The sequence below is a fragment of the Drosophila yakuba genome, chromosome 3L, assembly GCF_016746365.2.
Source record: "Drosophila yakuba strain Tai18E2 chromosome 3L, Prin_Dyak_Tai18E2_2.1, whole genome shotgun sequence".
NCBI classification, from domain to species: Eukaryota; Metazoa; Arthropoda; class Insecta; order Diptera; family Drosophilidae; genus Drosophila; species Drosophila yakuba.
In genome coordinates this window covers 23,897,336-23,925,104 of record NC_052529.2, presented here as the reverse complement: position 1 = coordinate 23,925,104, position 27,769 = coordinate 23,897,336, and the positions used below count along the sequence as shown (strand labels likewise).

General features: G+C 38.8%; 1 protein-coding gene across 5 annotated transcripts in view; it reads left to right on the top strand.

Moving 5' to 3' along the window:
• LOC6535223 (catenin alpha) overlaps positions 1 to 27,769 on the top strand; it is a 46,140-nt gene that overhangs the window by 5,763 nt on the left and 12,608 nt on the right. Inside the window, exons 3-13 of one of the 5 annotated variants that reach the window (XR_005560992.2) lie at positions 1,586 to 1,903; positions 3,140 to 3,343; positions 3,394 to 4,078; positions 4,406 to 4,557; positions 7,853 to 7,925; positions 8,288 to 8,355; positions 8,424 to 8,605; positions 9,838 to 9,918; positions 9,999 to 11,060; positions 11,150 to 11,534; positions 18,932 to 19,146. Coding sequence is in view for 3 of the 5 variants with exons in the window: in XM_039373547.2 (XP_039229481.1) it covers positions 1,586 to 1,903; positions 3,140 to 3,343; positions 3,394 to 4,078; positions 4,406 to 4,557; positions 7,853 to 7,925; positions 8,288 to 8,355; positions 8,424 to 8,605; positions 18,932 to 19,172; positions 19,227 to 19,343; positions 19,403 to 19,567 (2,205 nt within the window). In the remaining 2 variants the exon portion in view is untranslated. Of the gene's footprint in view, positions 1 to 1,585; positions 1,904 to 3,139; positions 3,344 to 3,393; positions 4,079 to 4,405; positions 4,558 to 7,852; positions 7,926 to 8,287; positions 8,356 to 8,423; positions 8,606 to 9,837; positions 11,061 to 11,149; positions 11,535 to 18,931; positions 19,173 to 19,226; positions 19,344 to 19,402; positions 20,759 to 27,769 lie in introns of those variants that run through there. The other 4 variants (XR_006245171.1, XM_039373547.2, XM_039373548.2 and 1 more) reach the window with 4 other exon arrangements.

The following is a 27,769-nucleotide window of genomic DNA, read 5'->3' as shown; positions in this document are numbered from 1 at the left end:
CAAATCAGATCTTATTTACTTAGGGAAAAAAATAGTTTACTCAGTGGTCTATTGATGTTTATTCCTTATCGCCACAAAATCAATCTGCTACTAAGTTATTTTATAACAAGAGAGAACGCTATAGTCGAGTTCCCCGACCATCTGATACCCATTACTCAGCTAGTGGAAGTGCGGGAAAGAGTTTTCAACACTGGCAAATTGATAGAAATTTACAAGACTAATACAAAAATGTAAAAATATCAAAACATTTTTCAAAAGTGTGGGCGTGGCAGCTTTGAGCGGTTTGTGGGCGTTAGGCAAATCGATAGAAATTTACAAGACTAATTCAAAAATGGAAAAATATTAAATTATTTTTCAAAAGTTTGGGCGTGGCAGTTTTGGGCGGTTTGTGGGCGTTATAGTGAGCGTGGCAACAAGAATCGACAAACTTGCGCTGCTTCTATGTCTCAGGAGTCTGTATGCTTAATCTCAACTTTCTAGCTTTTGTAGTTCCTGAGATCTCAGCGTTCATACGGAAGGACAGACGGACATGGCCAGATCGACTCGGCTATTGATCCTGATCAAGAATATATATACTTTATATGGTCGGAAACGCTTCCTTCTGCCTGTTACATACTTTTCAACGAATCTAGTATACCCTTTTACTCTACGAGTAACGGGTATAAAAATATAATTTCTGACCACACCTTATATTTGACAAACAAAATGTTGCGATGTTACGATTACCGGAGCATTCCTGATTATTGTAAAACAGCGTTTAGATATAGGAAACTATATCGAGCTGTTTAAAATGTAACGTTTTGTTGCAGACAGTATATATTCTTGATCAGGATCAATAGCCGAGTCGATTTGGCCATGTCCGTCTGTCCGTCCGTCTGTCCGTCCGTCTGTCCGTCCGTCTGTCCGTCTGTCTGTCCGTATGAACGTCGAGATCTCAGGAACTACAAAAGCTAGAAAGTTGAGACTAAGCATACAGACTCCAGAGACATAGACGCAGCGCAAGTTTGTCGAATCATGCTGCCACGCCCACTCTAACGCCCACAAACCGCCCAAAACTGCGACGCCCACACTTTTGAAAAATGTTTTAATATTTTTTCATTTTTGTATTGGTCTTGAAAATTTCTATCGATTTGCAAAAAAACTTTTTGCCACGCCCACAAACCGCCCAAAACTGCCACGCCCACACTTTTGAAAAATGTTTTAATATTTTTTCATTTTTGTATTAGTCTTGAAAATTTCTATCGATTTGCAAAAAAACTTTTTGCCACGCCCACTCTAACGCCCTCAAACCGCCCAAAACTGCCACGCCCAAACTTGTGAAAAATGTTTTGATATTTTTTCATTTTTGTATTAGTCTTGTAAATTTCTATCTATTCGCCAAAAAACTTTTGGCCACGCCCACTCTAACGCCCACAAACCGCCAAAACCTGTCCTTCGCACTTACACTAGCTGAGTAACGGGTATCAGATAGTCGGGGAACTCGACTATAGCGTTCTCTCTTGTTTTTATAATAATTTATATAACTCATTTAAAAATATAAATTAAAGCGTAACACAACAAATTACTAACAACTTTTTATTTTTAGCAATTCGGACGCAATGCAGGAGAACTTATAAAACAAGCAGCAAAACGTCAACAAGAACTTAAGGATCCCCAATTAAGGGACGACTTAGCAGCTGCTCGGGCGATGCTTAAAAAGCATTCAACAATGCTGTTAACTGCATCAAAAGTATACGTTCGCCATCCGGAACTAGATCTGGCAAAAGTAAATCGCGATTTTATTCTAAAACAAGTTTGTGATGCTGTAAATACTATCAGCGATGTTGCCCAAGGAAAGTCATCCCAACCGACAGATATATACAGCGGAGCGGGAGAGTTGGCTGCAGCTTTAGACGACTTTGACGTAAGATCAACTAATCTATTACCATCAAAAATTTTGGTTTATATCGGTATTTTTATCAATATAAGGGAAAAGGTATTTAATAAATACATAGTAGTACAATTCATCAGAAATTGTTAAAATATGTAAGGAAGGTGGGCAAGATAAAGCCTTCTCGATCAAAATTATAAAAAAACACATTTATTTTTCGATTATTCCGATTGCAGTTGCAGCTATATAATATAGTGTACAATACCGCTCTTAATCTCAACTTATATGATAACTGCAATATAAAGTAGACTTTTAAGAAAGTTTCATGCAGAATTAAAATCAGAAACGTTTGCGTAAAATCGCAGTTTGAACTCTGTTAAGTCTAATAATAATAGGAATAATTTTTACACCCGTTACTCGTAGAGTAAAACGGTATACTAGATTCGTTGAAAAGTATGTAACAGGCAGAAGTTTCTCAACTAAGCATATAGATCCCAGAGACAGACGCAGCGCAAGTTTTCTGACCCATGTTGCCACGCCCACTCTAAAGCCCGCCAACCTGAAAAAAAATTGGCAGTGTTAAAGTCTCTTCGCACTTTCTATAGCTGAGCAACAGGTATCAGAGAATCGGGGAACTCGACTATAGCATTCTCTGTTATAAATGTGAACTATAAATTCTATATCTTCTTGTTTAACGTGCGTGTCTCATTAAATTCGGTATCGCTTAAATTCGGTACATAAATATATATATTTTTTTATTATTACTCGTAGATTAATGGGGTATACTAAATTCGTTGAAAAGTGTGTTACTGGCAGAAGAAAGCGTTTCCGACCATTTAAAGTATATATTATTGTTCAGGATCAATAGTCGATCCGTCCGTATGAACGTCGAGATCACAGGAACTATAAAAGCTAGATGGTTGAGATTATGCATACAAATGACATAGAGACTGGAGAGACGCAGCGCAAGTTTGTTGACCATTATTGCCACGCCCACAAACCACCCAACACTGCTACGCAGACTTTTACAAAATACATTGATGTTATTTTATTTTATTATTAGATTTATAAATTTCTATCAATTGGCAAAATCGCCCACTCTAACGCCCACAAACCGCTAAAAACTGTCAGTGCTGAAATTTCTCCTTCACGCTTCCACTAGCTGAGTAATGGGTATCAGATAGTCGGAAAATTTGTCTATAGCGTTCTTTCTTGTTTTATTGCCATTGTTTTTTCTTATCCGATACTTTTCGGTGTTTGACACTGCAGGAGGGAATTGTAATGGATCCGATGACTTACAGCGAGAAGCGTTCACGCCAATTGCTCGAAGAGCGGTTGGAAAGTATTATTAGTGCAGCTGCATTGATGGCTGATGCAGACTGTACTCGAGACGAGCGACGGGAGAGAATTGTTGCCGAATGCAATGCTGTGCGGCAAGCTTTACAGGATTTGCTATCTGAGTATATGTCAAACGTAAGTAACTTGCTTTAAATGATTTTTTTTTAATCATGTTTTGTGTTTAGATGAGTCAAAAAGATAACAGCCCAGGACTCTCTCGAGCGATTGATCAAATGTGTCGCAAGACTCGTGACCTAAGAAGGCAATTGCGAAAAGCGGTTGTGGATCATGTTTCGGACTCATTTTTGGAGACTACAACTCCTTTGCTAGATTTAATTGAAGCTGCAAAGTCGGGTAATGAAAAAAAAGTTCGCGAGAAGTCCGAAATATTTACTAAGCACGCTGAAAAACTAGTTGAAGTAGCAAATTTAGTATGTAGCATGTCAAACAATGAAGATGGTGTTAAAATGGTTCGATATGCTGCTGCCCAAATTGAAAGTCTTTGCCCGCAAGTAATAAATGCAGCATCTATATTAACTGTTAGACCGAATTCTAAAGTAGCTCAAGAAAATATGACTACTTATCGGCAAGCCTGGGAGGTGCAAGTTCGTATTTTAACCGAAGCAGTGGATGATATTACAACAATTGACGACTTCTTAGCAGTATCAGAGAATCACATTCTTGAAGATGTAAACAAATGTGTAATGGCTTTACAAGTTGGTGATGCCAGGGATTTGCGTGCAACTGCTGGTGCTATTCAAGGCCGATCATCACGAGTGTGTAACGTTGTTGAAGCTGAAATGGACAATTATGAACCATGTATTTACACCAAACGAGTTCTAGAAGCAGTCAAGGTTCTCCGAGATCAAGGTATGTGTTAATTTTCATTTCTTATAAAGACTTGTTCCTATTACTTTCTGATTTGTTCGTTGTGTAATAACTTTTATTTTTGAAAAATAAATCTTTTATTTATTTATTTCGTTTTGAAAAATGTAAGTGTAATAAAATGTTTGTTAGGCTCAAAAAAAAAGAATGAATATAAAAAAATAACTATTTATAATGCTTGTGGATAGTCGTTTTAAGCACTGACGAGTGTGCATGCCAAGATCAATTCGGCTTGTAAATATCACATTGTTTTCTCTAGTATTTAAGTAAAACCTTGTTACGCAAAGCCGTTAAATAAATGTTTGGTTTTAGTTATGATGAAATTCGACCAACGTGTAGGAGCAGCCGTTGGAGCCCTTTCAAATAATTCCAATAAGGATGTTGACGAAAATGACTTTATTGATGCTTCTCGTTTGGTGTACGACGGAGTTCGTGAAATTCGAAGAGCCGTTTTAATGAACCGAGTAAGTAGTATAAGATGTCCATTTCGTTAGAATTATGATTCGACTCCTACGATAGCCTAAAGCCAAGAGAAACATATCCTCATAGGGATCATATGTTTTTTATAGAAAAGTCTAAGCATTAATGCTTAAAATAGGATCTAATTTGTTTAGTTGTATATTAATTTATTTTCAATCACCTAAAATGTAATTGTAAACAAGAGAGAACGCTATAGTCGAGTTCCCCGACTATCTGATACCCGTTACTCAGCTAGTGGAAGGGTGAAGGAGAGTCTTAAACACAGTTTTTGGCGGTTTGTAGGCGTTATAGTGGGCGTGGCAGAAAGTTTTTTGGCAAATCGATAGAAATTTACAAGACTAATACAAAAATGAAAAAATATCAAAACATTTTTCAAAAGTGTGGGCGTAGCAGTTTTGGGCGGTTTGTGGGCGGTTTGTGGGCGTTAGAGTGGGCGTGGCAACATGATTCGACAAACTTGCGCTGCGTCTATGTCTCTGGAGTCTGTATGCTTAGTCTCAACTTTCTAGCTTTTGTAGTTCCTGAGATCTCGACGTTCATACGGACAGACGGACAGACAGACGGACGGACAGACGGACATGGCCAGATCGACTCGGCTACTGATCCTGATCAAGAATATATATACTTTATATGGTCGGAAACGCTTCCTTCTGCCTGTTACATACTTTTCAACGAATTTAGTATACCCATTTACTCTACGAGTAACGGGTATAAATACATCCACAAAATCCCCCTTTTTTTTGGGGATTTCCATCGGCCCTACGTGATCTATATGATAAGGTATGAGTGGTCTCCCTTATCAAATGTATTGAGATATTCTTCCTGTCTACCTGCTTTTCGTTTATTAAAAAGCAAGGTATGTTGACCTTCCTGCTGCCTTTCAGCACTTTCTCTTTCAACTTTGAAACAAAAAAGGATTTCTCCACCACGGCTTTTTCTTTTGACTCATGTACATGATGGGATGTAAATCCCATCCTTTTACAACATGACTGCGCCGAAAACAAACCCAGACGCGTCCATGAGTATCCCTCATGGCCAACTTCGCCAACTTCGGATATTACAGTTTTAAAACTGGTTTAATGATCAAAGCTGCTTTTAGCTGTTTGAAAGCAACCTTCTGCAACTCTCTAAATTCGAATTTCATATCTTTCTTCAATAGGTTTGACAAAGGCTTAGCTATGACTGTCTATATGTCTTTACTTGGGATTATAATGTCGTTCATATAGACTTTGGATTTAATAAGTTCTTATAACACCGCTGTACTTTTTAAAATTGTGAATTTTGAAAATTGTCCCTGTTTGTAACTCAGTAACAATTTTCATGTTCAACTGGCGATACTCGCAGAAAATACGTTTCTGTCCATTATTTTTCGATACAAGTACTATTGGCGAAGTGTATTCTGCAGTACTGTACTTGATACTGGACATGCTTATCTTTTATATTCTGCTCAGTGTAAGAAATGCGTCGAAACAAATGCGTGAAACACTGGAGTCTAGTCAGTAAGCATTGTCTCGACCGGACAATGAACGTTTCCTTTCGGCTTATATTTTTTTATCATACGTTTTACAACACTTTGTGGCAAATGCCAAAACTCTACGCCAAGCATGCTCCGTGTTTGCTGTAAAGATACCATGCTCAAAATCTGCAATTCCTTGGAATATTGGACCTGCTTTTTGAGTCCTGTTTGAATGAACTAGGTACCATCTTTCGTTATTTTTAACATCTCTAATCATCTAAATCAATTGGCTATGGCAATTCCATTAAAGCATACAGGTACCCGTGATGATTCGGTCTTCTTCTGTTGTAGTTCTTCAAGTCTACGATGAAAATCTGCCGATGACACCCTCACAGTGAATTCATCAAGCAAACGCATTGCTGTTGAATTCTCCAATCACGACATCACTCTGACTAGAAATAAAAAACTTCGCCGCTCTTGTACTTGCTTTGCATAAAAATTAAACCAAATACGTTTGTATTATTAAATTGTTCTTTTATTAGAGCCAACTGCTCTGAATTCTGGTCAATTACGAACTAAAATACAAATCAAATTTATTAAGTCTTCGGTTGGAGGCAGCGGACCCAGCAGAGACCTTAGTCAGCGCCTCGTGCCGTCTGGAGTTTCATGCCTTCGACGGTCACCCACACACATGCCCGTCTCGCATTACGCTTACCTTTGCACATCGCTTTCGCTAAAGCGAAATGCGTTACTCAGCGTTGTCGATGTTATTGTTGGCGCATCCGGTCTTGGATGGCACTTCGGCGGTCGTTGCACCCCTCTGACTGCCTTGTGTTAACTTATATAAAGATTTGCAAATGTCTCCATTCTACCGTAATTGCACACTCTTCAAGTTCCTCTAACAACTGATTTAAGTCTTGTGAAAACTAGTTAATGAAAACTGTGTCCACCTACAACTGGATTCCCCCAATACTCACCATGCCCTGCCTGGATATTATTTGATATTACGGATACAACAGACCCTGACCAGACCCAGACCTGATCATCATTCACTTAGATTTCTACAAAATCCAGCCCAAGAGAGCAATAAAGTCTGTTTCGAAATTTTCATTTTTCCCAAGTTTTCTTCCATCTCTTAGTCCTAATCGGCGATCTGCCAATACGAGAACGTGGGATTTCTTACATTATCCGCCGTTTTTGGGGCACCCTGACGTGGATCATCAAAAACGGGCGTGCCACCACTTTAAAACTTGTTAAGTCAATTTTTGATAGCCGCCATTTAAGAAGAAGAGTCACCGTACACAGCATGCAAACGATCTTTTATTTTATACGCGATTTCGCTTCCATAAACACCGAATCACCGACCGATATTGCTTTTTCTTTATTTTTCTAAAACCTGCGGACACTCCCGCTATCATACGCGCTTCAGAGAACGGCCTAAGATAATGTACTACACGATAATAAATTACGGTGCGGCTAAGTACTTATCGGACTACCCTTGTATACTTTATATGGTTGGAAACGCTGTCTTCTGCCTGTTACATACTTTTAAACGAATCGAGTATACCCTTTTACTCATCCTTTTAATCACCGTCTGATCAAAACTATACACTTTACAGGGTCCGAAACGCTTACCTCTAACTGTTACATACTTTTCAACGAATCTAGTTTACCCTATTCCTCTATAAGAACCAGTTATCTCAATAATCAGTTACCTCATAAATTTCCGACTAGAATATAGTACAAATTAATAATATACGACATAAGCATAGGTTTTGAAAACTATATTCCAATTGCTAATAATAATTTATTTTTATTTTTAGAGCTCGGAAGATCTTGATACTGATACGGAATTTGAACCAGTTGAAGACTTAACCTTGGAAACTCGAAGTCGATGTGAGTAAACTCTGCATAAATATTTCGAATGAATAGAATAATATTGCGGAATTTAAAATTTTCCAAATTGGAGCCGTTGGGGCTGGTTGAACATAATGCACAAACTAATTAATACGCGCTTCATACTCGTCAAAATATATTAAAAAATAAGATTTTTACGATTTGTTTGTCGTTCTGTATAAACCAACAGCTCATTTTGAAAATATTTGTAGTAAGACATTATGGAAAAACAGCTGGCTTAGTTTGAAAACATCAAAAACCAATTTTTTGAGCTCAAACTTTTTGGTCAAACTTATTTTGTATATCGATACCAGACAAATAATAAAATTAATCAAAAATTTTTTTTTGTGTTATATTATTAGCAAGTGCTCATACCGGCGATCAAACCGTTGACGAATATCCGGATATTAGTGGCATATGTACAGCTCGGGTAAGTCATTGCTAACCATTCATATCAATAAAACCGAGAAATATGTTACAACAAAGTATGTATTTCAGGAAGCTATGCGAAAAATGACGGAAGAAGACAAACAAAAAATTGCTCAGCAAGTCGAGTTATTCCGTAGGGAAAAACTAACCTTTGATTCAGAAGTTGCTAAATGGGATGACACTGGAAATGACATTATTTTTCTTGCCAAACATATGTGTATGATTATGATGGAAATGACGGATTTTACTAGGTAAGTTCCATCATAAACGTATTTTCCTTTTTTGTGGCATTTCTCAAAACAAATCTTGTACGGGCAAATTGTCTCTTACATATTTTGGATTTATTATGAAATAACATACATATGTACATATCTTTAGGCATTAAAATTGTACTCGGTTTGAATAACTTATTAGTGCAACCAAGATACATACATACAACATGGCACTGGCAAAAACACTGAAAGTAGTTAATAGTAGGTAAAATACGCGTAGAAGAGAGATTTGCAAAATTTTTTTTTTATTTGAAAGGTTTATTGATTACATGATGTATGGAATATGACATTATTCAAATGACCGCCACGGCTTCTGTCTTATGGCTTATGTTGTCTAGATCCATGTTCTCGTTTTTAGGCCAAAATAAGTTCGTTATCATCGACCGGTTTCGCTCACCTTTGGCGGGGACGGCCACACCATTATCGCTTTCGAAAAAATACGGACCAATCACGCCTCCATCCGAACAGTCATTTTCTGCAGATGCATTGCCACTTGGTGAACCTCGTGTGGATTGGTGTCGTCCCAATACGGCTCGTTCACCATTCGTCAAAAAAAACGCCTCGTCTCTGAAGACGAAACGGCGTCAACTTCCAACTGCTGTAATGCCCAGTCAGCGAACACGGCGCTGTCTATGGTCATTAACCTTATGCTCCTGGGTCAGCTAGATATTTTACAGGTGCAGGTCCATGTCCCGACGGAAAATTTGCCAAGTTGTCGTCTGCGAGAGACCGAGTTCCGTGAGCGACGCGGAATTTATTGCCGCGGGCTTTTGAGGACACTATCGCCAACGAATATAACACACTGCATTTGATATCTGTCAGTCACACTTTGTTGATTGTTCAATGAAAACTAGTTTTTATACTTTTTAAACCCGTTACTCGTAGAGTAAAGGGGTATACTAGATTCGTTGAAAAGTATGTAACAGGCAGAAGGAAGCGTTTCCGACCATATAAAGTATATATATTCTTGATCAGGATCAATAGCCGAGTCGATCTGACCATGACCGTCTGTCGAGATCTCAGGAACTATAAAAGTTAGAAAGGTGAGATTAGGCATACAGACTCCAGAGACGTAGACGCAGCGCAAGTTTGTCGATTCTTGTTGCCACGCTCACTATAACGCCCACAAACCGCCCAAAACTGCCACGCCCAAACTTTTGAAATATAATTTAATATTTTTCCATTTCTGAATTGGTCTTGTAAATTTCTAGATATCCGACCACCTTCAGATGACAAACACAATGTTTCTTACCCATTCATGCTGCCATGGGAGTCGTGACCCCACTGCGCTGGTAGGTGATCTGTTTCCCAAATAAACCGATCCCGTGACGAACAGCTTACTGACAAATTCTCCTCCGTCAACACTCTGTAGATGTCTGAGCCTGTTTGCTCAACCAGTCTCTTTCGTTCGTTCCACTCAGAAAGTATACAAAAATTCTTGTGGGTTGGACAGAAGGTCAGAAAATAGGTGCAATCTCCCACACGTCTGCATAAATTATTTCTATAGCGCGATTATTTGTCGCCTTTGGGAAATGCTGAAGATGCATTTTGCTGCCCATACACGTCATGCAGCTAATATTTGTTGGTACATAAATACAATTCCATTTAATACAATCCTTTCATCACAAAGAAATTTAAGTGACCGAATCTACAGTTGTCATCGCCAAACACTTACTACGCCCGATATCAAAAAAGTACCGGTTTCCAGCAGTAATGGCTCTCACGATGAATTCTCCATCTTGTGTTTCATATATCACAAATTACTTTGCATCTGTTCTGCAAAGCACTGTTTACTGACATAAAGATTCTTGTCGTGTTAGGTACGAACAGAACATTTTTGCAAGCTGTACACAAAGCTGTTTATATCTTGACGTCCTTTTAAAATCAAGAAATGCATCATTGGCCATCCGATGTGTTGTCTGTTTTCCCCATTTTTTTTCAAAAGCTCCTCTTTACAAATCATGAGTCGTTGTGATGTCTAATCATAACACTGACCTCCTTTAGCAGGCTCCTTTGACGATTAACCGCGTTTTTTTAAACATATTCTTGCCATATTTTTGGCATCACTCGAATACTGTGATTTTATGTGTCTTTTTACCATAATTGAAACGTACAATGTCTTTTAGTTTCCTGACTTTGTTTTGTCAATTCTCTCTACTCAATTCCTTTACTATCGCTTTTTTCCTTTAAAAATACGGTGAGAACATCGAAAGAAGACAACTTCTAACCTGTCCTGGAAAGTTCGACAGCAATACTACGGTTCGAAGCTCCTCGTTTAGCTCTTTTCCGGTTCCAGACAAGTGATCCATTTCCACGAACTCACTAGTATAGGTCAACATTTTTTGACCCTTTACAACTTCACCGTCCGTTGGATTGATGAACCTCTATTAACTCCTTAGGCTTGGGCGTGCACTGCAGTGGATTAATTATTTATGTAAGCGAACTTAGATGACTTTACACTCACTCAGCCAATTCCATTGAAATAAGAAAAATTGATTACTACGTCATCCGTTCTTATAATAGTGTCGATAGAAGTTATGAGTTATGATAATATGGAAAAATCGGCACACAACGACCATCCAAACCGTGACCACTAAGCATCAAAAGTGGGATCTATGTCGCATCATGCGTTTTCTGAGGAGCAACGGCGTGCAGAGTCGGAATTTTGGCGGAACTAGTATGGATGTGGAAGTGACGCCAGCACGTGGTTATCAGCCCAGTCATAATGATATTGTACCGAAATTCAACTCTGACGCTGCATGCGTAGAGGGAGCAAAGTGGTGTGCAAATAGCGATATAATTTTATTGGAGCACCACATTCAGGGAAGTAAATTGATCACGGCCACTGTAACTGAGCAACTGCATGGAGGGAAGCGCATCCCAGTGGCTTACGCAGTGGTGCAAGTTGGTAAGAGTTCCAGGAATTATTTTCTTGAGCGCTTCGAAACCGAAGAGACGTCGGCCGCCATGTTTTTGAGTTAACTAGACAGGCGCCCGACTGGGGTGAACATTACGCTGTGTATTGTAACGAACACAACTGTAAATCTACGCTCGTTACTCTTCTAGACACAGAACACTAACTTGCCGACTAGGTTTACAGCTGGGGTCGGTTTGGAGAGTCTTGGATCGCAGTCGTCACACAGTCGTACCATTCCCAATACGTAGACAAATAAAAACAAACAAATATAAGGAGCGGAAAAGGAAGTTTTAGTTGTAGTTAGGAAATGAAGGTAGCTCAGAAAGCAGTTGTAGCATTAGATGGTGGTTTCTTCCGGTCTATACACGCCCTCCTAGAAAAATGTTTAATTCCGTCTTGCTTTCGCCATTTGTGAACACCGTTCCTTCCTCAGGTGACCTTAAAATAAATCAACAGTGATCTACATCATTTTTGTGATTTAATTATCAACTTTTGAAAATCTCTGTTAACATTTCGATACGTGTTTCCTATTTATACCCGTTACTCGTAGAGTAAAAGGATATACTAGAGGGTAAGGGTAAAGTATTCAACAGGCAGAAGGAAGCGTTTCCGACCATATAAGGTATATATATTCTTGATCAGGATCAATAGCCGAGTCTATTTGGCCATGTCCGTCTGTCCGTCCGTCTGTCTGTCCGTATGAACGTCGAGATCTCAGGAACTACAAAAGCTAGAAAATTGAGATTAAGCATACAGACTCCAGAGACGTAGACGCAGCGCAAGTTTGTCGATTCTTGATGCAACGCCCACTATAACGCCCACAAACCGCCCAAAACTGCCACGCCCAATTTTTTGAAAAATAATTTAATATTTTTTCATTTTTGAATTGGTCTTGTAAATTTCTATCGATTTGCTTAACGCCCACAAACCGCTGTTTTGATATTTTTTAAGTTTTGTATTGGTCTTGTAAATTTCTATCGATTTTGCCAAAAAACTTTTCGCCACGCCCACTCTAACGCCCACAAACCGCCAAAAACTGTCAGTGTTGAAGACCCTCCTTCGCACTTTTACTGAGTAACGGGCAATAATGCTTAGAGCGAGCGGCAATGCCGTACTTACTGAAATTCTCACTTAGTCTAAAGGCTTGAAGACTTAATCCGTGGTGATCTTAAATTATGCATGGAAAAATACACTGTGAGGAGTCTTAAAACTCCCCACAAATCCTGGTGCAGTAGATTGGCGTAGCAACAGCGAAGACGGCTGGAATGCGAGAGGAGTCAAGGGCGGTCAGGTCAAACGGGAAATAATGGACCTTGGACCCCGGCAAAGCGAAGAGACCGTGAATTAACGGTACCGCGCTGGAGCTTGGACTCAAACCCGCCAAGGGCGTAGAGGTCATACGGTAACGGTGCGGACTTTTGACAGGCACAAAGAGAACGCACCGTGAACTAACGGGACATGTTTGGACCTTGGACCCGAGCGAGCCGTGTGCAAAAGGGGAAATAACGGGATTCCCGCAGCCGATATAAGGGACGGCGCCGGCGCAGCTCGGGACAGTCAAGAAGAAGTACGCGAAGGGCCATACAGCCACACAGTCGGTCGGAAAAGTTACGCGAAGTGCACGGAAGTCAGCGAAAGTACGCCACACGGGCGGTCAGTCAATACCGAGTGACAGTGAAGCAGCGGAAACACAAGTGCGTCAAGCGAGCATCCCGAGTGGATCTCCGCAGGTAAAGATCAGCGAAGGACGAGCAAACACCAGGACCTACCGTGGCCAGAAAGGGACGGTGGAGTCAGTGGCAGCAACGGTGGTTCGGAGAGGAGCGCTAGCTTAACTCACGGACGATACACCCTGCCACATAACATCCTAAGCCCTGGTCGAGCCCGCAGGTCATCCGTCGCCATAACATCCTAAGCCCCAGGCGAGCCGGTGCGGATTCCCCAACGGAAGCGACGCAGGCATACGAAGGAAGGACGACGAAGGAGCAACGACGCGCACCCGACGGCGAGAATCACCGAATTCTGTTCAGCAAGTGACGCTAAATAAAGTAGGTTTAAACCTGAGACTCTGTCTTCTTCTTGGTCGGGCAATCACACAAATAATAAATTTGGTGGGACGAACAAACAAACTCTCTGAGCTAGCCGTTGCAACTCGTAGCGACTTACAACACTATAAACCTAGTCATTCTACACACTCAATTTCAAACAAGACATAGGTAGATTACACGTTAATGTCATAAGTTACCTATACTTATTCTAACTCTAATCTGAAGGAGATAGAATAAATTAAAAGGCATGACTTGGTTAGGCCGCGTTAGGAAGCGTGCGTGACTGGTTCCCGGTATGGCGGCCTGTGTCTGAGGGTAACTTCAATTACAAGGCTGATACCCAAAACCATGTGGTATCCTGTAATACCACAGGATCCATATACCAAAATAACTTGAAACTAAGTATCACCAGACTCTAGCTAAATCGAGGCTCCTGCTGAGGCGGAAGCCGCAATCACGATTTCCAAGTGATATTGACTTACACGCGTTCTATAGACATTTTGCTAGGCACTAATATACGGGTGATAAGTTTCTGCATTCCGAAATATCCATGGTGTAGAAAGGTGCCAAGCTCTCTCCCGTTTAGGTCCTCCAGTAAGTACAATGAATTTCCTATTTGTTTTTTATACCCGGTACTCGAAGAGTAAATAGGTCTACCTGATTTGTTGAAGAGTATGTAACAGGCAGAAGGAAGCGTTTCCGACCATATAAAGAATATATATTCTTGATCAGGATCAATAGCCTAGTCGATCTGGCCATGTCCGTCTCTCCGTATGAACGTCGAATGTTTTGATATTTTTCTATTAGACTTGTAAATATCTATCTATTTTCAGAATAGCTTTTCGCCTACTCTAACGCCCACAATCCACCCAAAACTGTCACGCCCACACTTTTGATTTTAATTTAATTTAATTTTTTTGATTTCATTTTATTATTTTTCTCCCAATTTCTACCGAAATTTCAGGAAATGTTTAAATTTCTCGTTTGCTCTTTCACTAGCTGCGTAACGGATATTTGATAGTAGGGTATTTCCTGTAGCAATTGAAGCTTATTTAAAGTATAACATTTTAAGAAAACTAAGAAGTAATAGCAACATAGGCCCTTCACTCGTTTGGGGTGATGGATTATGTATTAATTTTCATTTTTGGAAAAAGGTGATTATTTTCTTGATATTTTCGTTTGTTGGGTAAGCAACTACATTAATTGGTGTGTCCAATTGAAAGGTTTCATGGATAAACTCTGTTTATCGTTTATCGAACTCTGTTCGTCGTTTTTGTTGCCCTATATGCTAATGTGATTGGGGAGTTCTAGATAAGTTTAATATGTTGTGTAGTGGCTCGTAAGGAGATTTTAGGTCGTTGATAGCATGTTTCACCGTTTTAATGCAGTTTTAAGTGCATCGTTTATTATTATTATAACTTTAGAAAAGACTGAAGAGTAGCCAGCTTTTATTTTGCTTGTTTCGCAAGATTCAAAATTTAATTTTTTATAAGGATTGATTTTAATTGCTGAATAATGCTGATTGAGCTTTTGTCATTTGTATGATAGTAACATGCTTTAATATTTAAATTTCTTTTTGGATGTCATATGATTGTTTCTAAATAAATTTATTTAATTTTTCTTGGGAGGCAGATAATGGCGATTAGGAAATTTTAGGCGATTAAATATGGGATGACATGTAGGGAACAAGACCTTGTGGTGTGTTGATGCTAAAAATATTGTTGGTTCTGAAGTTACTGTTAAAATTGTTCTCGTCAGCACGGAATGTGTTAGGTATTTCAGATGGGTATGTGGTATTTCTTTAGGTAAGGGGGTTGTGTATGCATGTATACAATTGGTGGGCTAAAGACCGAAAAGACGTTTAATATACTATAATAATGTCTTTCTCGATGCGTTGCGATTGAGGAGTAAGTTTTAATAGGTTAAGCCTTTTTTAACTTCTTTAATTGCCTTTGAAACTTCGCGTTGCCCATATTAGACTTTGATATGTTTTTTTTTATTTTTTTTAAGCATTTTTATTAAATATATTTTGACTTTTTTAGTAATGAAAGTAATTAAAACGTTTGTAATTTAAAATCTTGTAACACCATACGTTAAGACCAACTATATATTTTTCGTCCCAACATTCTTTATACAATTTAATGGTTTCGAAAATTTTATTTTTGTCCCCACTGCCTCCATTTTAGCTATTTTTGTTTTTGAGTGTTCTTTTTTTAAAGCTACTGAGAGAGAACCACGTAGTAGAGTTCTCCGAACATAAGATAACCGTTACTTTTTTTTTTTTTAAAGCTAAAAGCTATATATATAAAAAAATTTTAACATTTTTCTGGATAGGAATTGGAAACAAAATAAATAAAAACAAATTTTTAATTTCTTCACAATATAAGCGTGGAAGTTTTGCGCGGTTTGTGGACGTTAGAGTGATCGTGGCCTAAATGTTTTTGGATTACTGTTGGAAATTGGGAAGACAAATAATATAAATAAAAAACATGATCAAAACATTTTTAAAATGTGTGGCAGAGGCAGATTTTGAGGGTTTGTGGGCGTTAAGTGCAACATTTGGAAGCATATGTACTTGTCCTGCGTCTACAAGTATAGGGTAAAAAAATCCAAAGTTCTAAAAAACTCGGCTGATAAAGTAATCTTTAAGTCTTTCTAAAAGAGTCATTCAAATATATCAATATAAAAAAGCTTTTTATAAATATATGGTCCTGCTAACCCATTAAATATGTAATGGATTTTAGTAATTTATTTACCGCATTTAGTTTGCATTTGTTGAGCTAAACAGAACTTAGCAAATATGTATCTACCTTTGTTTCAGAATAAGAATTATTTCGCGATCGCAGATCTAAATCTGCTCAGACTTTTTCCATAGTGCCAGCTAGGTTTTCGCTTTTCAAACCATTTCTTATTAAAAAAGCAAATTTGTCTAGTTGGAATTTTTGCAGACACTGAAGCCTTAAGCAACACGAATTTAGTGTTTCTTTGGTCAGCTTAAATTTCAATTTTTGCTTTACCCCTGCACTTGAGTTACATAGTTCAAACTTTACACATTTTATTGTTATGGCATTGATAATTTGTGACAAACAGTGCTTGCCCCCCTGCAAACTAATTTATAATCGATTTAGAATAAATATTTATTATTTCCTGTTCTATTTAATTACAAGACTAAAATCCTTTATTATACCCGTTATTCGAAGAGTAAAAGGGTATACTAGATTCGTTGAAAAGTATGTAACAGGCAGAAGGAAACGTTTCCGACCATATAAAGAATATATATTCTTGATCAGGATCAATAACCGAGTCTATCTGGCCATGTCCGTCCGACTGTCCGTCCGTATGAACGTCGAGATCTCAGGAACTACAAAAGCTAGAAAATTGAGATTAAGCATACAGACTCCAGAGACATAGAAGCAGCGCAAGCTTGTCGATTCATGTTGCCACGCCCACTCTAACGCCCACAAACGGCCCAAAACTGACACTCCCACAGTTTTGAGAAATAAATTGATATCGATTTGCCAAAAAACTTTTTGCCACGCCCACTCTAAAGCTCACAAACCCCCCAAAGCTGCCACGCCCACACTTTTGAAAAACGCTTTGATATGTTTTAATTTTTCTATTGGTCTTGTAAATTTCGATCGATTTGCCAAATAACTTTTTGCCACGCCTACTCTAACGCCCACAAACTGCCAAGACTCTCCTTCGCACTTTCACTAGCTGAGTAACGGGTATCAGATAGTTGGGGAACTCGACTATAGCGTTCTCTCTTGCTTCTAATATTTTTGTTGGAGTAACACCACAAAATTGACAAAATTGAGTAGATTTAGTAGCACTTTGGCATCAATAAGAGTCATATGCATTTGATACGTTTATGTAATGTTACGATTTTCATACAATTTATTACCAGAAGGTTTGAGATTATTTATTTGCGAATCTAAAAGGTTCTTTTCCATCATTATGTGGACCGTAGTTTCTTTTACTAGTTATATTTTTAGGGGTCTGCAAAATCGTATAGATTGCGGGGTTCTTTTATTCCATATGTTGTTTTCAAAAAAGATCATTTTTTAAGCATATAACAGAAGTAATAAAACTGGAGTGATCTGAAAGCTGTTGGCCAGGTGTTTCGGTAGTGAACTTCTGCATGTGTATTAAAGGACCCGTTTAACCATCAAATCCATAGCTGCATATTAGTTTCATTTCAGTATAATCCAAAAGGATTTGTAATGATACTTGGGCAGAGGTTTCCGTTACGTTTATATTATATTTACAGGACGGCATTGTAATTTAGATTCCATTATCCACACTATTGGTTTGATAAATGTTACTATGCCGACTTTGTTTGTAAAATAATTTTCTAGAAGAAAAGCCAAAGCTTCATCGGGTTCGGGTGTAAGTGGAATGGGTTTTTGTAAATCAAATTGCTTTCTCGATTCAGTTGAGTATTCGGGTGTTGTTATGGTTTAAAAGCCATGGCCCATTTGCTTTGATTCTTTGCAGAGAGTGCTGCAGCATGTGCAAGAAGATTTTCGTCACAATTATTTTCATTTGCAAGCTCAGATGCCAATTTCCTTTTTAATCTTGTACCCGCATTTGTATACGATAAGTTTGGACGTCCCATTTGCTGTAGTGTCTAGCAGGTTTCATCAAGTGTAAGACGCCAGCCATACAGACATGAACCGTTCAAGCATGTAGTTACATTTGAGAAGATATTTATGAATGTAACTAAAGTTTAGGTGCCGCTTTTAAAGCTTTAAATTAACATTTTTTAATGTATGATGTATTTACTTTAAATTTAAAATAAGAAAACAACTATATATTTAGATCAAAAACTCGACTTTATGCCAAAAAAATCGAAATCTGGACCGTAGTGCCTTGGTGTTTTTTCCATTATACGCAATTCGTTTGCGGCCAGCCCTAACAAATGATTTTTTTTGCAGCTTTGTGTAAGAGTAGGCGTGGCAAAAAGTTGTTTGGCAAATCGATAGAAATTTACAAGACCTAATGAAAAGAACCAACTTCAACACATTTATTTAAACTGAGCGCGGCAGCTTTGGGCGGTTTGTGGGCGTTAAAGTTTGCGTGGCAATCAAATTTTTGGGCATACCGATAGAAATTTGTGTGGGTTATACATATATCCGCTTGAAACTTTCCCAAAGATTTTGGAAGGAATTTTTATGTAACATTAAGCATAGCAAATAACGTGGCATTTGTCGGTGGCTTGTGGGTGTGACAACGTGCAGGCCAAAAATGAAATGTTCCCGAGATCTCTCGGGAAGACACTAAGGGAAGACTTTCTAAAATTGTATTTGATTTTATCTAATTGAGAACTTTTTATTTCAGAGGACGAGGTCCTTTAAAAACTACCATGGATGTTATTAACGCAGCTAAAAAAATTTCTGAAGCTGGTACTAAGCTGGATAAACTAACCAGGGAAATAGCAGAGCAATGCCCAGAAAGCAGTACAAAAAAGGACCTCTTGGCATATTTGCAACGCATTGCCCTATATTGTCATCAAATTCAAATAACTTCGAAAGTAAAAGCAGATGTTCAAAATATAAGCGGTGAACTTATTGTTTCCGGGGTCAGTATCATATTAAAGTTGATGAAAACTGACATTTTAAGATTTTTTTTATAGCTGGATAGTGCTACATCGTTAATTCAAGCGGCTAAAAATTTAATGAACGCCGTTGTATTAACGGTAAAGTACTCATATGTGGCATCAACAAAATATACAAGGCAAGGAACTGTGTCTGTAAGTCTCTTCATTAAAAAAAAAATCGACGGCATTAAACTGTTTAAATTTTTTTATAGTCCCCAATTGTAGTATGGAAAATGAAAGCACCAGAAAAAAAACCTTTGGTCAGGCCGGAAAAACCAGAAGAAGTACGAGCCAAAGTTCGCAAGGGATCTCAAAAGAAGATTCAAAACCCTATCCATGCATTATCAGAGTTCCAAAGTCCTGCTGACGCTGTTTAAAAAATGATTTTCTATCAATATCTATTAATTACCATAAACAAAGTAGTATTTAAATCATTGCGCTTATCTATGGTTACGAGGGCTGCTATATATAATTCTGGCCTTATAATGGAAATACGAATATTTATCAACGAAAATAGTTTTAATGTTTTTCAAAATATTCTCCATCAAGATCTATACGATTTTGTATGCGCTCAAACCAATTTTCGAAGCACTTTTTCCACTCCGATTGAGGCACCTCCAAAACATTTTTGAATGCTTCAACAGCATCTTCTGGCGAGGAAAATTGTTGACCACGCATTATTTTCTTAATCTGTGGGAATAAAAAAAGTCATTGAGTGCCAAGTCAGGGTTGTACGGCGGATGACCCATCAACTCGACGTTTTGGCCGGTCAAGAAGGCGCTGGTTTGAGCAGCTGTGTAAGAGCTCGCATTGTTATGGTGCACAATGATTCGTCTTCTCATGGTCGTTTTTCCCATTTCTCCGAAGACTTCAGGCAAACAAATGGTGTTTGCTCAAGCGGAACAGTATCACACATGACCAGTTTTGCCAAAAAAACAGGCGACCATTTGCCTCGAAGTGCTTCTTCCACGAACAACTTTCGTTGGATTTGGCTCGTCTTGGAAGACCCACACGGTCGATTGTTTTTTTGTTTCGGGCTCATACGGATAGATCAATGATTCGTCACCTGTGACGATCTTATAAAGATCATTTAAAGCACCGCGATCGTATTTTTTCAGCGTTTCTTTACACCAATCCACACGAGCCTTTCTTTGAGCGATTGTTAGATTGTGCGGGATTCAACGAGAACAAACCTTTTTTACGGCCATACAAAGATTTTAGTTCATCGATACACTCTTGTCGTGATAATCCACGTCGAAAGTTGTGAAAAATGATCGCACGAAAATGTTCACGAGTTCATTTCATTTTTTGGCCCAAATGAATTTTTTAATTCCCTGTAAATAAAACAATTCACAATTAAATAACAAAACGTTCTGGGTGATGTTATGCTACAAAATGTCAAACTTTCCAATGGAAATTTCAGATTGCACCTGGCAACCCTTAGTATTGTCTAGGCCAGAAATATATAGCAGCCCTCGTATTTAAATGCTGCAATCTATTCAATTACATTCTTATATTACAATAATCGACCCTATAAAATATAATAAAAAATACATATAAAAACCGTTTCTGATCATCTGTTATTTTTTGACCTCGTGTAGTTTAAAAAATAGAGAAGTTAATTTAAGGAAGTTTAATTTATAAACATACTGGACTTTTGACATATTTGAAAATTTTAAATTGTCTAGTTATACCTAGTAAACGGGTATTGTAGATTCGTTGATAAGTATGTAACAGGTAGACTTATGTAGAAAGTATTACAAGACAAGAATAAATACACCGTGTGTGAGTAAAGGGGAAGGAAATATTTTCTAAACCTATAGCTTGACAAGCGTGCATTGCTTTTAGAGGATAGATAAGGACTTCATATTTTCTACACCCTTCCTTAATGCATGCACGCTTACAAATATTAAAACAAATTCATAACTGACAGTTTTTGGCGTCTTGTGAGCGTTATAGTGGGCGTGGCAAAAAGATTTTCTGCAAATCGATAGAAATTTACAAAACTAAAATAATTGCTTTTAGAGGATAGATAGATACGGACTTCATATTTTCTACACCCTTCCTTAATGCATGCACGCCTACAAATATTAAAACAAATTCATAACTGAAAGTTTTTGGCGGTTTGTGGGCGTGGCAAAAAGATTTTCTGCAAATCGATAGAAATTTACAAAACTGTTAAAACATTTTTCAAAAGTGTGGGCGTAGCAGTTATGGGCGTTCCGGTTTGTAAGCGTTACAGTAGGCATGGCAACATTGGTCAACTCTGGTAATCTCAACCTTTGAGCTTTTATAGTTCCTGTGATCTCGACCTTCATACGTTCAAAAGTGCACACTATAGTCTACAAACACGCAAAAAAGTTTTTAGTTAAGTAACGCCAAACTGCTGGGAGAAATTAGATTAGATTCTTGTCGTGTTAGGTACGAACAGAACATTTTTGCAAGCTGTACACAAAGCTGATTATATCTTGACGTCCTTTTAAAATCAAGAAATGCATCATTGGCCATCCGATGTGTTGTCTGTTTTCCCCATTTTTTTTCAAAAGCTCCTCTTTACAAATTATGAGTCGTTGTGATGTCTAATCATAACACTGACCTCCTTTAGCAGGCTCCTTTGACGATTAACCGCGTTTTTTTAAACATATTCTTGCCATATTTTTGGCATCACTCGAATACTGTGATTTTATGCGTCTTTTTACCATAATTGAAACGTACAATGTCTTTTAGTTTCCTGACTTTGTTTTGTCAATTCTCTCTACTCAATTCCTTTACTATCGCTTTTTTCCTTTAAAAATACGGTGAGAACATCGAAAGAAGACAACTTCTAACCTGTCCTGGAAAGTTCGACAGCAATACTACGGTTCGAAGCTCCTCGTTTAGCTCTTTTCCGGTACCAGACAAGTGATCCATTTCCACGAACTCACTAGTATAGGTCAACATTTTTTGACCCTTTACAACTTCACCTTTCGTACAAGTCCGTTGGATTGATAAAACACTATTAACTCCTTAGGCTTGGGCGTGCACTGCAGTGGATTAATTATTTATGTAAGCGAACTGAGATGACTTTACACTCACTCAGTCACTCAGCCAATTCCATTGAAATAAGAAAAATTGATTACTACGTCATCCGTTCTTATAATAGTGTCGATAGAAGTTATGAGTTATGATAATATGGAAAAATCGGCACACAACGACCATCCAAACCGTGACCACTAAGCATCAAAAGTGGGATCTATGTCGCATCATGCGTTTTCTGAGGAGCAACGGCGTGCAGAGTCGGAATTTTGGCGGAACTAGTATGGATGTGGAAGTGACGCCAGCACGTGGTTAGCAGCCCAGTCATAATGATATTGTACCAAAATTCAACTTTGACGCTGCATGCGTAGAGGGAGCAAAGTGGTGTGCAAATAGCGATAAAACAAATAAAAGGAGCGGAAAAGGAAGTTTTAGTTGTAGTTAGGAAATGAAGGTAGCTCAGAAAGCAGTTGTAGCATTAGATGGTGGTTTCTTCCGGTCTATACACGCCCTCCTAGAAAAATGTTTAATTCCGTCTTGCTTTCGCCATTTGTGAACACCGTTCCATCCTCAGGTGACCTTAAAATAAATCAACAGTGATCTACATCATTTTTGTGATTTAATTATAAACTTTTGAAAATCCCTGTTAACATTTCGATACGTGTTTCCTATTTTTTTTTTGTTTCATTATATGTTCTTCATTAAAATTTCGATTTAAATTCAAGCTACATGTATCTATTCCCCTACAATCTAACTCCCAATATCATCCTATTATCTCTGAATAATCACTGCACAACTCTTATTTCTAACTTCAAACTACAAATCTTGAACTTATTTCTTATTGGGACGAGAGCTTCTTGGGGCAACATAAACAATAATGCTTAGAGCGAGCGGCAATGCTGTACTTACTGAGATTCTCACTTAGTCTAAAGGCTTGATGACTTAATCCGAGGTAATCTTAAAAAATTCATGGAAAAATACACTATAAACCTGGTCATCCTACACACTCAATTTCAGACAAGACATAGGTAGATTACACGTTAATGTCATAAGTTACTTATACTTATTCTAACTCTAATCCGAAGGAGATAGAATAAATTAAAAGGCATGACTTGGTTAGGCCGCGTTAGGAAGCGTGCGTGACTGGTTTCCGGTATGGCGGCCTGTGTCTGAGGGTAACTTCAATTACAAGGCTGATACCCAAAACCATGTGGTATCCTGTAATACCACAGGATCCATATACCAAAATAACTTGAAACTAAGTATCACCAGACTCTAGCTAAATCGGGGCTCCTGCTGAGGCGGAAGCCGCAATCACGATTTCCAAGTGATATTGACTTACACGCAGCCTATAGATATTTCGCTAGGCACTGATATACGGGTGATAAGTTTCTGCATTCCGAAATATCCATGGTATAGAAAGGTGGCAAGCTCTCTCCCGTTTAGGTCCTCCAGTAAGTACAATGAATTTCCTATTTGTTTTTTATACCCGTTACTCGAAGAATAAATAGGTCTACTTGATTTGTTGAAGAGTATGTAACAGGCAGAAGAAAGCGTTTCCCACCATATAAAGAATATATATATTCTTGATCAGGATCAATAGCCTAGTCGATCTGGCCATGTCCGTCTCTCCGTATGAACGTCGAATGTTTTGATTTTTTTCTATTAGACTTGTAAATTTCTATCTATTTTCAGAATAGATTTTCGCCTACTCTAACGCCCACAATCCACCCAAAACTGTCACGCCCACACTTTTGATTTTAATTTAATTTAATTTTTTTGATTTCATTTTATTATTTTTCTCCTTTTAGGGCGTTGATAGCATGTTCCACCGTTTTAATGCAGTTTTAAGTGCATCGTTTATTATTATTATAACTTTAGAAAAGACTGAAGAGTAGCCAGCTTTTATTTTGCTTGTTTCGCAAGATTCAAAATTTAATTTTTTATAAGGATTGATTTTAATTGGTGAATAATGCTGATTGAGCTTTTGTCATTTGTATGTTACTATCATGCTTTAATATTTAAATTTCTTTTTGGATGTCATATGATTGTTTCTAAATAAATTTATTTAATTTTTCTTGGGAGGCAGGTTATGGCGATTAGGAAATTTTAGGCGATTAAATATGGGATGACATGTAGGGAACAAGACCTTGTGGTGTGTTGTTGCTAAAAATATTGTTGGTTCTGAAGTTACTGTTAAAATTGTTCTCGTCAGCACGGAATGTGTTAGGTATTTCAGATGGGTATGTGGTACTTTTTTAGGTAAGGGGGTTATGTATGCAAGTAATTAAAGTTGGGGGTGGCAGGGGGGATCCCTCGCTGCAGTCACAGATTTTATGTTGAGAGGAACTTTCCTCTTTTAACTGCCAGCCTTGTGGTCTGGCAGAGTAATTAATACAAATATATTTTACGACGTTCAGTCGGAGTAATAAGGTCGAGCAGCCGCTCTTTATTAATGTCAAAAATAAACTGAACTTAAAAATGAATCTTACAGCTAACAAAAGACTCGCAGCGGCCACGCAAATATGCTGTGTTTGCCGGCTGCGCACGGGTTTCCGGCCCGATGCTGGGTCAGCACTTTAACGTTATGATATTATATTTTATGCACTGAGCCAACTGGTCTAGCTCGTTGGCTCGTGTTAACTACTCCCCCTTCAAGATTGCGGCCGTCCTCGGTTGGTCCTATTTGGCGATCATCCCGTTTAACTGGATTGCAGATCTCCGCGCTCCGATGAACCGTAGACAGGTGATGCCGATACAAACCAATGCACAACAAATCGCTGCTGCGACAAATATTATGCGATGAGAATGATTAGTATCAATTTCTCTCCCGAACTCTTTTATGAACTCCAAGTTACGTTCACTTAGCTGGTGAAGGTAGGGGAGGCTCAGAATATCTCTGTTGGCGGTGATATTCAATGATGGGGAATTCGCTACCCCTGGAGCTCTTGTTTGGGCCTTGTCATGATTTACAAAGGTGGTGACATTTATCACGACGCGATCGCTGAAGGTGATGAGATGTGTGCCGCGTAGGTAGACTTCTGTTTCGTTGTCTACCGTGACCCTGGCTGGCCGGTCATTGATGATGATGATACCCTCATCCACGCGGGTGAGCGGGTGTAGGTCGCTTGGTTGCGACTCGCAATGCGCTAGGACGCCTGCGTGTAGTTCCCTGGCGCATGAGCTTTCCGTTGATAGCAACAGGTAGCCCCCGGTGTTGGGATGCAATTTTTGATTGTGTGGACTACTTCACCACACTTTGCTACCATGTTGTCGATTATCCGCAGCATAACTCCTTTGCAAGCGACTGGGAAAATAGTGACCTTCTTACAAGATAATTTTATTTTGGGAAATTTGATAATAAAGTGCATCATGTTAGAGGATTGCAGTATTTTTATAGACGATGCGGACATAAGATCCCCTATGGGGGTATCGGTGGGTTCTTTCAGCCAAACTGATTTTAAGTCTGCATGATCTAGGATATTTGGACTGACAATATTGTTTTTTGCCAGCGTTACAGCCAACATTAAATTCTGTAACTCCATCATTAGTATTCTATTCCTAGCCAGCAGTGTCTCGTATAAATGGCCGGTGTCAATTTGGGTATTTTTATGTGTTTGCAGGATTTGATTTACTGTTGTTGTTAATTGGTTGATTCGACTTTGTATCCTAGTATTAATTTTGATTTGCCTATTGTTTGATTGTATCAACTGCCACTCTGTGAACCTAATTCTTTCTAGATCGCCGGCATCCGTCGTCCCCGCTACTACCTTTAGCACTGAGCCTAGAAAATCTAAACTCCTTGCTATTCTGTGGTGGACTTTTAACGAATCTAGCGTGTCTCGAAGGTGCAAGGTATCCACTTCTAGCAATTTCCTCATATGAGACTGCGGAAACATCTCGTTCATGCTGCTTGTTTCTTCTATTACGCGCATGTATTCCGAGAGATTTGCCGAGTGGGTCACATATGCGAGCTCCTCCCATACCAGGATCTCTCCATCTATGATGGGGATATACTTTGTTTGCGAATAGTTAGTGACGTGCGCTGACACTAATGCCAGTGAGGGGAGGATGAAAATTCTGCACCTGTGGAAATGTATTTTTTAGTCGCTTTTTCTTGTTCGCTGAGGTTTATCCCATCACCAATTAATACTAAATTAATACCAATTAAAACTAAAACATCACGCCTTTTGCAACGTACTTAATGTCCATTAAATGGAAGTTTGCCAAACGGCTGATGATAGGTAGTGATAATAAAAAATTAAAAATTAAGGGAGAGAGTCATTATACCCGTTACTCGTAGAGTAATAGGGTATACTAGATTCGTTGAAAAGTATGTAACAGGCAGAAGGAAGCGTTTCCGACCATATAAAGTATATATATTCTTGATCAGGATCAATAGCCGAGTCGATTTGGCCATGTCCGTCTGTCCGTCTGTCTGTCCGTATGAACGTCGAGATCTCAGGAACTACAAAAGCTAGAAATTTAGATTAGGGATACAGACTCCAGAGACATAGACGCAGCGCAAGTTTGTCGATTCATGTTGCCACGCCCACTCTAACGCCTACAAACCGCGCAAAGCTGCCACGCCCACACTTTTGAAAAATGTTTTGATATTTTTTCATTTTTGAATTGGTCTTGTAAATTTCTATCGATTTGCCAAAAAACTTTTTGCCACGCCCACTCTCACGCCCACAAACTGCCAAAAACTGTCAGTGTTGAAGACTCTCCTTCACACTTCCACTAGCTGAGTAACGGGAATCAGATAGTCGGGGAACTCGACTATAGCGTTCTCTCTTGTTTTAAATTGTCTTTGTGGACCACCCTCCCTTCAATGAGGACCGTGGTCCCCAGGTCTGCTTGTATGGCTTTTTCCTCACACAAGGGAGTGAGTTTATTGCCAAGTCTTCTATTAGTTTTGACCAAAAGATTTTCGCCCACTTCGAAGAGTCTATTTTGCCGAGAAGCATTCTCTCTAGACCTTAGCGCGTCTTGGGCACTCTTAATTTTGTCAGCAATCCGTTTTTGTGTGTCGTCCGTGCATTCTTGTATTGCGTCGACTCGCCTCTTATCGATGACCGAATGGATTGTTTTGTTATATATGGTCGTGGCTAACAAGATTATCTCCACGGTATCGCTCATGCCCTTGTCAATTTTTAGGCACCTGGCGAGCTCTAGTAGGGTTCTGTGAAAACGTTTTACTTGCCCGTTTGAGACACTGTGAAGAGGCGGCGCATTCGTGATGCTGACGCCAAAATGGTTGTCTAGCATGGCCGTGATCGTGTGCGATTTTAACGATGGCTCGTTATCGCAGTAAATCACTTTGGCCTTTGGGAAGAAATTCATGACCTGTAACAAGGCCGGTTTCAATTCCTCAATTGTTCTTGACGGTACATGCTGTACGACGGCGAATTTCGAAAACTTGTCGATGCAAGTGAGAAAATATTTTTTGTCTGTTGAGAAAATGTCTACGTGTAGCATTTCTCCTACATGAGAGGGAATCGGAGACTCGCCAATTTCTTGCTTCTTAGGATGCCTATCATATTTGGCCTTAGCGCATGTTT